Below are 16,514 nucleotides of genomic sequence, written 5' to 3' on the forward strand. Positions count from 1 at the left end.
GTATAGTAGGATCAAGGGATTAGAAATCACAGGATAATAATTTAACTATACTAATGCCTAAAATTAGATTGCCTCAATCTGATAGATCTAAATGCTGGTTCCAGGTCAAATTTAATGTTTCCTCCTGATCCCAAATGCGAAAAATATTATGTTTTCAACAAAGCAAATGACGACATTCTGTCAATACAACTCTCAATAGATAATTTAGAGGGTGATTTCCAATTGCTGAGCAGTAATTTCTTTAGCAAGTTAGCAACCTTGATCAATTAGTTGTTCTGATAAACACTTAAAGACTGAAATTAAGAAGTCATTGAAAATTATCATTGGATCACCCAGTTTAATCTCTAGGTTCTCTACATTTAGGGTCAAGGAAATCCCTCCACATATCCTCTTTTAGAAAGTCTCCCTTTCAGGACAGCTAACGAGAATATGTGTGAGACTCACATGCAATGATTATCTGCAGCGCAAACAATTGGGGTCTTCTCCAAGATTCAATTTAGCAATTTTAATGGTGTGCATTATTGTTCCTCGTTAAGAACAATGTACCTATTAGCGACCATCTTTACTCACGCTACTCAGGTGGGTTTGTTGCTTTTTAAAAAGCTACATCCTATTCTTTCCAGGCAATTTAAATAGTAATTTAAGATTAGGTCGTAGAATTTAGGTGTTTAGATTGCTTTGGGTCCTGGTGAGGTCAAATACCAAATGAGCTTTAGGGCTCTTAAATTGATAGAATTTTCTGGCAAGCACAGTCAATGGATAGCAATGCATAATCTGAGGTAGTGTCACAGTCCATACTTGGAAAGGGATTGCATACATTTTAGACTTCTCTAAAGCGCATAGTTGTGTTCCTGTTAGAAGCTGACCAGTAGACAAAATGCTTTCTCTTGCCCTCTGCCCATGAAGTCCAGAAGAGTCTTGCCCAGAAAGGACTAGCTCAGAGTTATCCAGATTGAAGTAAAACTCAAAGTTTGAAGCTTCACCTTAAATTTCCAGCCAGCTTGACATATATTGAGCGCGTAACTTTGACAGAGTCCAAAAGATGGGCTTGAGCTCTCATTCTGGTCCCAGCAAGGACCATTTTTAAAGAATAATTCGCTGCGGCCTCCGTTTCTATCAGAACCCAATTTGCAATCTCTGAGCTACGTGGTGAAAGCCAGAACCTTATGCTGTGCAGAATGAAATATGCAAGGTGGACTTTAATGTCAGTCAAACTAATTTAAAACTTTTCATAAATACCTCTTTAAAGACAGATAACGAAACCAGTCTCTGAAACAAGTTTGTTTTGACTGCAATTTTTCTTGCCCAAAAACTGAAGTTAAGTTTCTTCGCATCAAATGTATAATTCCTCCTGGCGGAACACAATTGTTTAGGTTCAGAGGAAGAACATTTTCTCTGTTATTTGAAATTGAACACATGCATTTTACAGCATCTGTGTGACAGCCACATCAAAGGAATGAATCGCTGATGTGCAGGAAGGTTGATCAAATGAACCCCTTGCAGAAGCAGCATTACATCACTTACTGTTGGTGTGATAATGTGGAAATAGCTTCAACGTGCCATTTTCGCTTTGACTTTTTGCTTTAGAGGTTTGTTACAATAATGCATTCATCCATTTGACTAGCATAAGTGCAGTTTATAGATTCATCAGAAAACATTATTATTTTTTTTTTGTGGAAAACCTTTATTGTTACTTCAAACAGTTACAAATATGGGCCTACAACCACCAGGGCCGGCCGCTAATCCGTTTAATCACAGCAAGTCAGTTAGGACACGACTCGGCAGCCCGGGAAGCGAAGGTACCACAAATTCGGTTGTATCTGGCTATTAAGCATACCAAGCAAATGACAGGATTCTAAAGGCTCCATTTTATAATATAAAACTGAAAGGATCAGGTGCCATACAATATCACAGAGTCGCATAAAGGGCGGGCAAAATAGTAGGACATCCACAGTTAGAACGATCTCATTTAGAACAGTGGCGCTAAGGCATACAACTCAGGATAGACAAGCATACAATCACAGTTTGCACCAGTTAGGCGCCCGCTCATCGATACTGATATACTGTAGAAAGTATAGGCACAGATACAGAAAAATCGATAATAGACACAAGAGTGGACCCACTACGCTGACCCGAAAAAGAAAGAAACGAAAGAGAAGGCAAAAGGAAAGGTACGAAAGAGAAAAAAGGCCATAGAAACAATAAAGGCAAAAAAAAAATCCCCTCCCCCAACCCCCCATCCTGCACCCTTGCAGATGACTACGGCCTACCCCCCTAGCAGCGTGCCTGTCGCCCCAAATAAATGAAACCCGAAATATAGGACGAACAAAGAGATATAATAGAAGAACACACCCCTACACTAAAAGTAGAAATGGAGGAGGGCATTATCGTACACATTCCCGGTCTCCCCCCACCGCCTTAACAAAGAATCCCCCACAAAGCTGATGCAATCAAGCAGAACACAATAGAAGATTACACCGGAGGAAACTATAGACCCCGCCCGGTCTCCGTGAACCTAATAGAGCAAATCCCGTTACCGATGAAACCACATTAGTAAACCCAAAACAACAGTCTCAGCCTTGACCCCGTCGATCAAACTTGCTGACTCCCTCTGGCAAGTAGAGCCCCATCCACAAATTGTCAAAATATACATAGAAGTTGCCGAAATATAGTCCGCTAGATGGAGAAAGGATGGCAAACCCCAAAGTACATGGCCGGTTCCAACGACGCCCCTCCCCGACTCCAAGGCCAGACACTGTCTCCTCCGCCATCTTGATGAACCAGCTGGGAAGGGGGTGCGACACAATCCAATGCAGTTCACAGTCTCGACCAAAAGTTTCCAGTACAGAGATGTCAGCAGGTTCAATCAGTTCCACTTCTGTAGGTGCAGGCACAGCTCCATGCACCGGGTCTGAATGCACCGCTGGGGCGTCTATCGGTAGTAGAGCTGACCAGCGAGTCCCGAGCGACGAATCAGGGTCCGGTCCCAATCGCTTAATTCCATCTGCTGCCGAAATCAGTTTACAGACCTGGGCCTCCATAGTCACCTGAAGTGCCTCGAGGGCTGCCAGCACTAACCGCAATGACGGGCCGCACTCAGCCCGCTCCGCCGGGTCTCGCATAACATCAGGCATAGTGATCCCCTCGGAGAGCCGCTCTCCCCGGGGGAAGATTAGGCGGAGCAGGGATGAACCGTGAGGGACAGATCGTCAGCTTGCGTTCGTGCGCGCCAAGTTCCCAACCCAAAGGCGCCGGCGATGCGATCGCTAGGCCTCTGGGTCAGGGACCCCCGCCACACCGCCTCGGGCGTCACTTGTCCCTTCACCTTCGATACGAGACCAGGCAGCAGATCAGCAGCAAAGCAGTCCAAAAGATGTCGAAGGTTCCGTTGACCGGACCCTGCCGCCCTCACCAGTCCGCTGTTGTTCAACTAGGACCCGGCTGGACCAGCAATCGAGACCCCGACTTCCAGATTGGGTTAGGCCTCGAGTCAAACCTCGACATTACTCCACAATGTCGGAAAAATCTCGGGATTGCTCCATCGGACTGCAGATTAGTTCATAGACACGGATATGGGGCGGAATATCAGGATAGATGACAGGATCTTCAAGCGAAAGACGGAGGTCTGCGGAGCCGGGAGACTAAGCGGCCATCTTGGTTGCTGTCGTAGCTCCTCCCAGAAAACATTATTGACATACAATTAGTGCTGAATTAAGGTGAAAGGATAACATTTCGAAACCAAAGCATATACCTTTTGACGTAAAGAGGTGCACAGTATATTTTAGGATAATCCAGTCAACTAGTCCTTACAAAGATCTGTATCTCTCTACCCCCCCCCCCCCCAGTTGATCCCCTGTGCTTTTATTTTCCCACCTGATGCTTTCTTTTATTTCGCCCCATATTGTCAATCATTCTCATACTTAACATTGTGCAGTACTTGGTTAGCTTATTTTAATCCATGATTTGCAGTGCAGCCAAAAAACTACCAGTGGCGGCAGGTGTGAAAGGGGATGGGCATGCTGAGGAAAGGAGGGGGGGGGGTTAAAATACATTGAAAAAGACTTTACCTTTTCCGACGCCCGCATCTCTTCTCCGTCTGCTTTTCTGCTCTTCCTAACTCCAGTCTGGAAGAAGCAGCAGGAAGCTCCGAGGCACACAGGCTCCCCTGCCAATCACAACACTGCAGTGCAGCCTTGTGATTGGCCTGAGCGCAGTGGTTCGGTGCTCAGATCAGGACAGGGAGCCTGTGCACATTCCCCACCAGGCAGTGTAATGCAGCCTGGCGGGGAATATGCACATTGTGCATGACTGCTTGGTCGGCCATAACGGCCATCCAAGCAGTCATGCGTACTTACAGTGCACAGTCCAGTCCTCCTCCATGAGACACCAGCCCTGCCCGAGCCAAGCCCTGCAGCAACAAAAAATAAAGCAATGATAACTTTGTTGTTATCGTTTTATTTTTCCCCTTTTCACTGCTGTAGGAGTAGTGGGGCGACGCTCCTCCGACTTAGCGGAGGAGCCGCCACTGAAAACTACATATTTTACTGCAGATACATTCATCTATTTACTATTACAGCTCCGTCTTTTGTTCATTTACGCAGTTTGCCTCAGAGGATCATGCACTGAAGGAAAAATGCAAGGGCTCTTTACAACATTGCAAATCATTGGTCTTTATTAATGCTGTTCATCCTACGGCCAGATTCAAGCTAGATTTCAGATAATTGTAACTATGCGGAGTAAAAAACATCCTGTGGTAGCCCAATAACAGGATCTTTTTTCAGCCCTGCACAATTACCACCTGCTGACAAAATGTGGGATTATCTAAAAAATATGGCATGGATCCGGTACTCCTGGGTTTGGTATCCAAAAAGCGACCCTTAAATTGTGACCTGCAGCAGTATTGACTCTAAGATGTCATCTTGCACAATATTATCAGAGTATCAAGATCTGGAGTTTATATTTTGGAGTATCTGTTGTTGCATGTCGAAATGTTTGTGGTTGATATTTGACATAAAGCGACATCCGGTGTGTCTGCTGCAATCCCCTTGCCTAAAGCAATGCTGGTCGATATGGTTGAGCCTCTGTCCTCTCCTCTTTCTTCCTCCATGTTGTTTCAGGAAGATCTGGTTTACTTAAGCGGGCTAGAAACCTCTCGCAGGAGGTTTATTTTTTCAGTTGGCTAACTAAATCTCTGATATACTGTATTTGAAAGCATTTTCAGGACAGTGTTAAGAGTTTGTGAAGCAGGTCCTGGCAACCTGTAGAGGTCATCCCCTAGGCTCGAGAAGCACTCTTTTCTGCAGCATAATTCAAGCATTGCTGAATCAATCAGTGAAAGACAACAAACATCTCCAAATTGGTTCCTACCGATTGCCCCATTGTATCCATCCTGCACTACTGAACCTTATTAAAGTCAATGGACATTGTGTCTTCACAAACAATACCTTTTTGTGTATTCTCTTCTCAGAAAATGAAGCCTGTGACAGACCAAGAGGAGAACGAGTTGGTGATTCTTCATCTGAGGCAGCTGTGTGAAGCCAAACAGAAGGCCCATCTACATATTGGAGAGACACCATCGGTAACCTATCATAAGTTCATCGGTTATTACAAATATGTTAATGTTAAATAAAGAACCGCTTTATCTTGAGGAGTTTCTTCGGTAAAGATGATTATTCCTATGCAGGGAACATTCAAATAGACTCAATGTGTGCATCATACACTAAGAGAGAGAGACACACACGCGCACCCACACACACACAAGTTTTCCTCTGTGTCAAATGTTCTTTAATCCAGAAACTGGAAGCACATGTCATTTTAGGTGTATCCTTGCTAAAATACAATAAATATTTAATTGCAAAATAATTACATTCACTTTTTTGTACACATGTTTTATACCAGGTCTAGTGTATTTTTCTTCTCTGATGTTTTTGAGGAAATAATATTGCTATGTCGTTGATCGACATAGGCCAATTTTAGAAAACTAATCCGGGAAAATCAATGCTTTTCCTCCTATTCGACAGAGTGTTTTGAACAGTGCTATTCCAGAAAACGCTGCCCCCAGCGGAAGGTTCAAGTTGGACGTTCTGAAGAATAAAGCTAGAAAATCATTGACCAGCTCTTTGGAAAATATCTTCTCCAGGGTAAGTTTAGACACATTTTGCAATGCAATGCAATTCAAGTAAGCCAGAACTGGATGCTGCATGTCTGCAAACACATCAGTGGAAACTAGTGGGTGGGAGGTTGTCTGAATCTCAGCTGATGTCACTTTTGTTAGCGAGTTTGGGTGCATGTCTTTAATCTGTTTGAGGTGGTGCAGTCACACGTTTGAGTTCCTTGAAGCATCTTTGCAAATGCTATTTGTGATGGAAAAACTACAATGATGGTTGCAGGATGTCAAAGATAGCTATGTTCTTAAATGTCAATATACAGTGCTTAATTTGTGCTGGTGTATGCCAGTGGTGGGAGCCAGCAGAGGTTTGGGGACCAGTACCTATTTTTCTTTTTCATACTTTGATCTGGATCAAGAAAGAGAAAATGAAGCAGGAAGGATGTAGAGAAAGATGGGAAAACTGTGACAAAGGGAGAAAACAGAGATGAAAAAGAACCTGTTAGTGAGATAAAGAGGCAAAAAAGTGGAGAAAGAAAGACTTGAGGTGAGACAGTTGCCAAACACCAAGGTTGGCTGGTATTGATCTCATCTCTTAAGTCTTTCATTCATCACATTCTTGCCTCTTTATCTCACTCTCTTGGGTTCTTTTTATTGTGTCATCATTTTTTATTGAAACAAAACTATATAACATGGGTACAGTGCAGTATAGGAGGGAATAATTAGTACTATGCGATACAGTGGGGGGAGGTAGGGAGCGGGTAGAAGGGAGGACACAAGAAAAAAGGAGCACATATCACATGTAGAATCGGTAGGGTCAGACAGCCTGGCGCTGAGCGACCCACCCCCACCCCCTGGATAGTAGTGGCATCCTAAAAACATTTTTACTCGATAGAGATGACACTTGCTATTAAAACAAATTGTAGGGACATGGGGAATTAGTGCCCTATCGCCACTTTTACTGTCCAAAGTGGTGATGGATGCCAGATGTTTAGGATGCCACATTGGTTTTTAATACACATAAATCACGGATCTACTTTTAGTTAGAAGTGCCTCCCTGACTCCAGGTGAATGTCTGGGTTTTTGGAGAGCGTGGGTTGTCCTATAATGAAGCATGACACCTGGTGGTATATGGCCAATAACTCACATTGAGTAGAACTGTAAGGGATGCATAATTTAAAATGTAGAAATCTCGGGTAGCTCTTTTTGTGTATGTCCATCACTCCTACATGTAACTTAGGTGCTCAACCCCAGGTGTGCGGGTACCAACGGAGAGGCCGTGGGGTACTGCAGTAAACAGCGGTATATACTAAAAAAAAAAGAGACCAAATGTGTTGGATGCACGCTTGTCCACATGCCTTCTGTATTGAGGCGGATTGTTTTTTTAAATCTGTTTTGTCTAAAAAAACTAAAAAAAATGTTTTAAAAACCACAAAAAACAACAAAATCTAGGTGCTCAAATGGCCTTATGAAGCAGACCCTTTTTTTGAAGACAAACTTTATTGGTTTTTTTTATATATGAAAAGTACCGTACAGCATGTATTGAAATGAAAATGGACCGTATCTTCCTGAAAACATTAATACCAATGAAGCAGACCCTTAACTGCAGGACCAAGTCCCGGCATCAGGTCAAAATCCTGTGATTCTGGTGAAACAATTTAATTTCCTCTTGCCTAAAAAAATATTCTGAACTCGGGTATGAACAGGTGCTCATGTGAAGCGCTGCAATGCCTTTGAGTCGATTTTGCTCTATATAAAACTGCAAAAATAAATAAACAACGTGTCAGGAAATCTTGAACGTACTAGATTATTGCTCGCGTGGCACGAGCGACATAACTGTAAAATTTAAGATTTCTTGCCAGATACGTTTTAAACTTGTTTGAGGTGCCAGACGATTAGAACCACAGCTCTGATATATGTGATAGTTGCTTAGAAATTAAACACTTTTTCCACTTTGCAAAACAACCCTTGATAGCTTTTTAACAAGCATCATGGACGTATAATGTTTTTCTTTTTCGTCAGTACATGTATACTTTTCTCAATAATCTGACGGTTTGCTGAGACGGGGATAACCTATAGGTGAAACTTTTCTCTTATCTTTATATTGCTATTAGCCCTTCCTCAGGGATTTTTATTTAAACCGCACATTTGACATGTCGCTGTGGTCTAGCAAACGAAACGCTCATGTTAGTCAGCAGGTGTTCGAAGCTTTCGATTTATGTGCCTTTGCTGACATCTAGTGGCATCATTGAGTTAATATTAACACAAAACGATTGCTTTCTTTATACAATCCATATGTGTTATAAATAATTTGATGTGTCATGGAACAGTGTACTTTTGAGATGTTGGAACAGTGCAAGCACCCCATAGGAGACGGAGTGGTGGTATACAAACAGCACTAAGTGAGACGGGAATCGGTGGAGGAAAAGACCACTCTATGTATATTGTAAAACATTGGTAACAATAGGTAATCCGACAGTCGTGCTGTCAAGCTAGACTAAAAATGTCATAGGTTGTACAGGCAGCTGAGGCAATGTGGTTATTGAATTTAGCATTCCTTCATATACATTTTTTCACAATGTATATAGCATCTTTCTTCACTTGTACTTTCACCTTCTTCTCATTTTCCAGGTCAGCCCATCTAATATTTCAGGTATATGTAATGAGAAATAATGTGCTTATAGGAAAAATGTTAGGAAATGGAAAGTTACTCGGATAATAGCCAGTGGAATTATGCCTCTGCTCTTAGAGGCACACATACTTGTATTATACTTTGGTTACAGAGACGTTGCAGGTTCAGACAGTAGACTTTTCCATAAGATGACATCAGTTTCACAGCCTGTATTCTCGGACAGCAGCAGTAACAAGAATGTGATTAAAGATTTATATAAAAAAAAGTATGAAATTAAGCTCACTTATGACGCAACCACCATAGGATTCTGGCATTAGGGAATTAACAGCGTCAATAAAAGTCTCCATATTGATACCGTTTATCATACAAATATAAGCATTAAGTGTATTATGGAAAAGCAACCTGGTATCCCAAAATACACCCCCATACTATTCTATTAAAAGCGTATGCAATGATAAATTGATTTATTACATTTAACAATTGACATATGCAAGCAGATGTCTTCCACAATTAGGAGGTGGCAGGATTTTTTTTCTTTCGTCTCTTAATGTTTGTTGCACAAGCTTGCAATAAAAAATAAAAAAACAATTTAACAATCACACCGCATCGCCAAGACCAGACCTTATGGCTTTGCCAATGCTTATTTATTTTATTTATATAGCTCTTGGAGTTGTGAGTTTATAATGGGATGAACAGAATGCAAAGAAAATAACCCGGGTTTAGTGAGCTCATCACGCAAGGAATTGATAACATTTAGAGCTGAAAAGGAGCCCCCCCCCCCCTTTTTGCAATTATTGATGCATTTCGGTTTCGGCTAAACAGTTCTTCAAAAACTGTTAATTTGTGGAAACTTAAGAGCTTCGCGTCACCTTTTTCATTTCCTTCGAACTCATGCAAAAAGAGGATCCCAGAGGAGAGAAGAAATGTGTTGTGACTTGTGAGAAAAGATCACTGTGTTTCTTAATCATCACCATGTAGACCACGACTTTTCCCTCCCTCCCTCCCTCCCCAACTCTCCCACTCCTACTCTCTGCTTCAGTCATCTTGGTCTTCAATACTTTTTTTTCTATGAACTGGATTTGAAGTGAAGGAAAATGTCTGTGACAGTGGTTAAGCTTGCTATGGATGTGCATGCACGTAATAATATTTATACAGCACAAAAACAAATGAAGTGTGGGTTTATTGTTTATAATTGTGCAACATTTAATTTTACTTGTGTGCAATTATATTACATTTCACATGTTTACTATTTTAGATATAGGTAGATTAAGTAATGTATTCTTCATCACAGAGTTAGTCAAGTGTTAGACCCATATTAGAACCCAATCACCCAGATTGTAATGCTAGCAGCTTAGTCACTAGACCACACCTGAGGTTATACATTTATTTTGCAGGTCTTTCTCATAGCTGCATAGGATGTGTATGGTGTTAAACATGATAAACTGAATTTAGATGTCCATCCTTTCATGGGGTTTGAATCTTCTTCCACAGCAGTGTCTAAACACGTTTTACAAGGGTGGTGGAAGAAATCTGTGATTGTTACTTAGTGTTTGTGCAATTGATGCATATATAAAACTTAAGCTGTATTTTGGACAATATCCGTCAACATGCCTAAATATAAAGTTATGCTAAAAACAGTAAGACCAAATTCTGTCTGATTTTACAGGGAGCGAACAGGATGCGAGGTCGTCTGGGGAGCATTGATAGCTTTGAACGTTGCAACAGTTTTGCGTCGGATCGGGTATGTATAGAATTCCTTAGCAATTTTAATGTTTTTAACCATAGTGTATGTTTTCACTTACTACTGCAATAATAACTTAATTCAATGACATTTGAGTCTTGTTGTTGAAGAATGGGAAGTTTGAACTTGTAAGTTCTAAATCACAAATGCTTTACACATCTAAGTCTGTCACTCACTACTCGAAATTCTCAATACATTGATTTACAAAATCTGTGCAAAGTTCACTTCCAGTGGCAGATAAATACATTTCTTAGGGGTTTCCACAATCATAAATTTCAGGTTAGGGTTGGTAATGTCTGTGCCCTGGAGTAAGAGGGGAGTGTTCCTATCAAAATAGAATGTCATTTTGAAGGTAGTTTGGTACCCCGGGAATGCATGCAAACAACTCATTTCAAAGGCAGGAGTAGGCACCTTCAGGGTGGTAGTGGGAAGGCAACATCCCCATATTATGTAGGGGTGACATTGAAGGTGCTTCCTTCACAGGGGAAAAAAGTACTTTTCCATATGGAAGAGAAAAAATATGCACGATTCTCGCATGTGAATTCTGGTAATTAGAAGCACTGTATGACCTGAAAATGTGTGACATTTACTCCAGGCATGTGTAGAAATCTATTAGACTTTTTCAAACGGCGAGTTGTAAACTGGGAATTACTTTAGAGTGACACTTTTTTAAGGATGCTCTCTTCCCAGGACGAGAGTGTGAACGAACCATTCATCACTGACATAAAGTATTCTGCTTTGATTTGTGAGATGAAAAAACAAATACTTGGAAATTAGTGCCTTAGTGATTAAATATCTTGTATAGAATGGAATGAAATTCTCAAGAGTCACTCATTTGGACCTTAGAATTTCAATTGAAATCTCCCATTTAGGTTCTTTAACCCCTTGCATGCGTCGGACGACCCGGCCGTCCGACGTCACAGTGGGCGTGTGCGGAGGACGGCCGGGGGCCGTCCGAACCCCGCCCACTCATTATTTCCCCAGCACCGCAGCGGAATTTGCTCCGCGGTCAAGGTGTTACAAATCTTTTCTGTTGAAAGTATTTGTATACAGTTGTTAAACATGTTTCTATTTTGGACCCACACCCCTTGTGATATGCAGGTTCAGTGGGTTCTTCGATGATTATATTTGTTACTAAAGGCACCAGGTGTCTACACATCAAACCATAAGCAAAATTCTTCATTCTGATTAATTCATATCTTTGTTCACCTCTTCTCTGCCAAGATTCTAGAAACTGAGAAGCCATTTAAAATGTATCTACTGTTTTTATTCTCAGTCTGCATGTTGAGGAAGTTCATTGTATCTGTACTGGAATATAATTCTGCCAGTGGAAGAAGTGATGTACTAGTTACCCCAAACTTGGTTTGGTTTTCTGCTGCTAAACCTGGCATCACTGTAGGTCCCCTGGTTTCCCACTTGGTCTCCATAGTTGCTGCCTCAGATGTCCACCTGCCAGAGGGCCAGTTGATTATGAGGGCAGAGGTAAATGCCTACGTGCTCAGCTCGAGATGCTAACAGTGCCGCTCCCTATTCTTTTATCACCAGTACTTATGACCCAGACTACCCAGAGCATCTTGCTGCTGGCCCTTTGGCTGTAGTGATACTCTGCTGCATATCCAGTAATCTCCCACCTCTCCCCACCAGAGACCCAGACACTTATTCTAAGGCCGAAGGGGACAACCTGGAAGAAGAAACTTCCTTAAATGGAATACATTCTGGTGGTGTCCTTGCATGATGCATTTCACGGGGTAGAAGCAGGGCCGTCCTGCTTCAGTTGAAATTGTGATTTTGAAGCCTGTTTTGAAATCCAGATCTTTAGACAAATATGCCGTACTCTTTCAGGCCTATGTTTTGGCAGTGGTCAGTGAGATTTTGGCAGAGTCCTTACAGACGAGCAAGAGGCTTAAAAGGAGCAGAGGTAAGAGGAAGTGGGTTATGCCCACCGAACTACCTAACTACTCGCTCAGTCCTTCTTGATGGCCACTCTTAATATGTTACAGGACCATTGAGCCCCTATGCCTTTGGAAAGTAGGATACATTTCTGGATTGTAACGGATGGAAGTGGAAGTGTATCAGAATCTCTTCTGGCACATCAGCCATACTGTTGCTGATTCTTGATTGTACCATTAAAATGTGAAAACTTTGGAAAATGTCTACCTTAACATTGCTAAGGATATCAGACGAAAGTTTCAGGATTCAATGAACGGCAGCAAGAAGACAATCCTGGTTTTGCTCCAGTAGACGCAGCTGCTAGGCTTGTTTATGTTTTCCTGTCTTTTTTCGGAACTTACTCTCACTTTCATTGTCAAGAACTTCTTTGCCTTAATCCAAAAAACAGGAAAAGCTGTGAAGCAAGGGGACAGAGTATCCTGAATATAACAGCCAACTAACTCTCCTTTGGTTCTTACTATGCTGGTCCACCTTACCCATATTAGAGAGACTTTTCCATGTCCGCCTGTTTATACAACATCCATCACAAATAACATGATTGCCAAAATGTGAAAATGACACTTGTAACAAAGTCTCAGCCTGATTTCAGCCATTCCATGTAGGGATGTTATAGCTTTGAAATATGCAGGAACAATCTAGCAGTGCTCAGAGGAGGAAGCAATTACTGTTCTCCTTGATTTCCAACACCCCCGGTCCCATTGAGCTAAAGAAACACAATTAACTCTCTTCTTGGGACCATGGAGCACCCTGATCTTGTTGGAAAAGGATTTATTTTCATCTTGGTCCTGGAAGTTCATCATACAGTACCTGCTGTGGGTCATGGCATCAGGGTCCTTGTCTCTTTCTCTTACCTGGTCTGAACTCATCCGGGACCATTCATATTGTTCCCTTGGCAGATTGTAATCAGGGGATTTACTTCTGATTCTTTTAATTGGACAAGGAGAATGGAGATTTGCGCACCATCTTGGACCTCAGTCACTTCAAACTTTTTTGCTGAATCGCTGGTACAAAATGTTGACTTGGTGGATCCTCAGTGCTCTGGATGGGGGGTTTGATGTGTGCTGTCTGTTTGAGAAAATGCCCTTTTCCAAATTCCTGTGTGGTTCCCACAAACGTTGCAGGGGAGGAAGGGTAGGGTCCAGTACCAGCACAAAGAGGTTCTCTTCAGGTTGAACTTAGTGTCCTGTGTCTTCACCAAATGTATAGCTTTGGTGGTGGACATTCTACATCTATATGGAGTGTACATTTACATCTCCTTTAATGAGTGACTGACCAAGCCCCCCCCTCCTCTCAAGGAGCATGACCCCCTTTCGTGGATTATTACCTATTCCTTACTTTTGTTCTAGGTTAGCACGCAAGTAAATTTGAAGTTGTTCGCTTTGTTCTTCCCACTAATTTCCACCATTGGAGCTGTGTTGGACATCAAATTTTAAATGGCTTCTACAAAGAAGTGTTGGACTTTTTCAAACCTGTATCTAATTTTTGCACCTGTGGCTCAACAGTGGTTTTGCTTCTAGAGAGCCATTGGGCTTGTAGCCTCTTTCGTTCTGCTGGTACTATTTGCCCATCTTAGGAAGTAAAGGGTGCAACAATATCTTACATCATATTGGAGCCAGGAGTCCGGGTTTCAATTACTCGTCTTCCATTTTTTTGTACGGGGCCCTGAATGACCTCCTTTGACAGCCCGAGAAAGTCAGCTGGCTTGTGAGCTTTGATTTCTGTCCTCTTGGACTACAGGTTACCATCAACTCCTTAGTATACGTAGGGAATGGCTTGGGCTGCCTCTAAATGCAAGGCCTTTGGCTGGATTCAACTGTCCACACCGTCATTCTAAGGTAGCAGACAGTGTTTCTGCCATTGTGAACCTGTTTTCTCCTGCCCCTGCTCAGAAAGTGTTGATCCTCATGCACAATGTCACATGCATATTTTATATAAAGCAGCAGAGGTGCACACACTTGCACCATATGTGATGGCTTTGCTGTTGATGTGTGGAAATGACCTCTCATCTAGGGCATGTGGAGGATGGTTTTCCATTTCAATGAGAACTCCAGTTTTAAAACAAATTTATTAGGGAGACCTGCACATGCTTCTTCTTTGTGGGAAATGCTTCTCCTCTCCCTTTAGTTCATGAAGTAATTTACAAACTCTTCCAGATGCTCCATGGGTTTATTGCTCACTCTTTGGCTGAATCGCCCTTAATTCACAAACTTAGTTAATTTGCTAGTGTAGAGTTATTTTAGTCTTGTAGACAAGGCCAACTTGAATTCATAGTTAGTAGGGTTTTCTCTGTAAAATGGTGTAGTGAGTCATAACTTTAAGGTTATATTGAATTTGTGGTTGTGAGTTCAGAAGCTCTGTCCTACATAGACGTCAAATTTGTGGCTTTGGTTTTTTCCAAATATAGACTTTCGAACCTCTACTACCAACGATATTAACTAGACAACTTGGTTGGTTGTATTTTTAGTACACATCATGTTGGTTTGCTACGATTAGGGACTTACTCTCTTTCAACCATAAGCATTTTTATAGGGACAAGATTGTCTTGTGCGCTCATCCATCCTTCATATCAAGGTGCTCTTAGATTTCCACAATAACCACTCCAGTTCTGATTAAATTTCTCTGAAATTGCCCGTAATATAAAAGGATCCTGAACACTCTAGATGAATGACACTGTCTTATGATTTACTTGGGAAGGGCACATCTGATAATCCCTTTAACAGGCTATTTGTCATCTATGATGCTCCCCACTGGAAGATAGGCCTCCGATATGAGAAGCGGTGGTTAGGTTAGACTCTTGCATTTGTGTGTGTTGCATCATTTACAGTGAGTGCCAAGGATCTCCCTTTCGCCTTCAATTGTCATATTTCTTGTGACGATATCTGCAAAACATCCAGGTCGGATCCTTCTTACTTTTATTGTAAACACAAAATGATGCGTCACTTCACAGGTCGGCGCTAGTGTTAGTCTGGTTCTCCTAAAGACGCTGTTCTGTGTATCCTGCAAGTAGGGCTGCCTTTCCGCTTCTAAAATACATGCCTGTCATTGATCACAGGAACCCAGATGAATAGGGACTGGCACTTGCTATAAGTTACTCACTGTAATAACTGTCTTATTGGTCGTTCATAAGCATTGCGTCCTCCAGGAATTGTATAGTAATGCCGCATGCCTCCTGCTCCAAAAAGATTTTTATGGTGTGAATATTTTCTGGTACTCTGTGTGCTATTGGATGGGTAGCCAAAAGTATCTTTGATATCTCTCTGGGGTAAGAGGATCGGTCCACAGCCCAAAGAACTCTCAAATAGGTCTACTTTGTGTTTTCTAGTGAGTCTCATTAGTTATAATGGAGAGAGAAAGGTAAACTGTTTGAAATACAGTAAACAAGACGCTAATAACGCCTGCATATATGTGTTGTTCTGTCACAAATTCAGAAAGACAAAGCGTGACTGTTTATTAAGCTGAGAAGGAGTAGTATGTACTACATCTGCGAGTTGACATTTCATAGGTAAATTGTTATCGGGTGAGAAACCCAGATTATGAACATTCTCCATTGCCACTGTATCCTTTGGGGGTGCAATCTCCTCTAAAGAAGCATTGATTTTCAACGATACTCCAGCAGCAGTTTTGTAGTCCTTCTCTGATACTGACATCCATTGCGGACAGCCAAACTTTAATCAGCAGATACCGTCCTTCTTTTACGTTTTCAGTAAAAAATAAATTAAACCCCAAAGGTGGTCTGATCAAATACCCTTGGGCTTCTTTACCCATAGGACTTCTATATTGCCAAATTGATCTTCTGGAAGGATATTGTGCTTCATTCATGCTCTACAGGTTAATTTATTATGCCATCTTAATTGTGTTTCCACTCAGTAGTTACTTAGTTGATCCAGGTTAGCACGTTGATTCATGTAAACGTTTGTCAAATACTGCAGACATTTAGTTGCCCAGCAAAACAGTTAAGAATTACTTTAGTGGTGTGGTGCATGTCGTTTGCATGGAACCCAAGTCCAAATGGTGAAAAACAAAGTTTAGTGCTACTCACATTTGGATGACTTTGCAAAATAGTCTGACAAAAAAAGATTGAGTTA

The 16,514-nt window shown here is 41.7% G+C and overlaps 1 protein-coding gene across 3 annotated transcripts in view; it reads left to right on the top strand.

The window, feature by feature from the left end:
• The window catches only part of TBC1D4 (TBC1 domain family member 4), a 664,791-nt gene that overhangs the window by 484,889 nt on the left and 163,388 nt on the right, over window positions 1-16,514 (top strand). For all 3 annotated transcript variants that reach the window (XM_086934887.1, XM_086934888.1, XM_086934889.1), the window contains 3 exons: window positions 5,468-5,578; window positions 6,021-6,140; window positions 10,405-10,479. In XM_086934887.1, coding sequence (XP_086791013.1) covers window positions 5,468-5,578; window positions 6,021-6,140; window positions 10,405-10,479 — 306 coding nt within the window. The remainder of the gene's footprint in view (window positions 1-5,467; window positions 5,579-6,020; window positions 6,141-10,404; window positions 10,480-16,514) is intronic.

This window comes from Lissotriton vulgaris, chromosome 8 (genome assembly GCF_964263255.1).
Source record: "Lissotriton vulgaris chromosome 8, aLisVul1.2, whole genome shotgun sequence".
NCBI lineage: Eukaryota > Metazoa > Chordata > Amphibia > Caudata > Salamandridae > Lissotriton > Lissotriton vulgaris.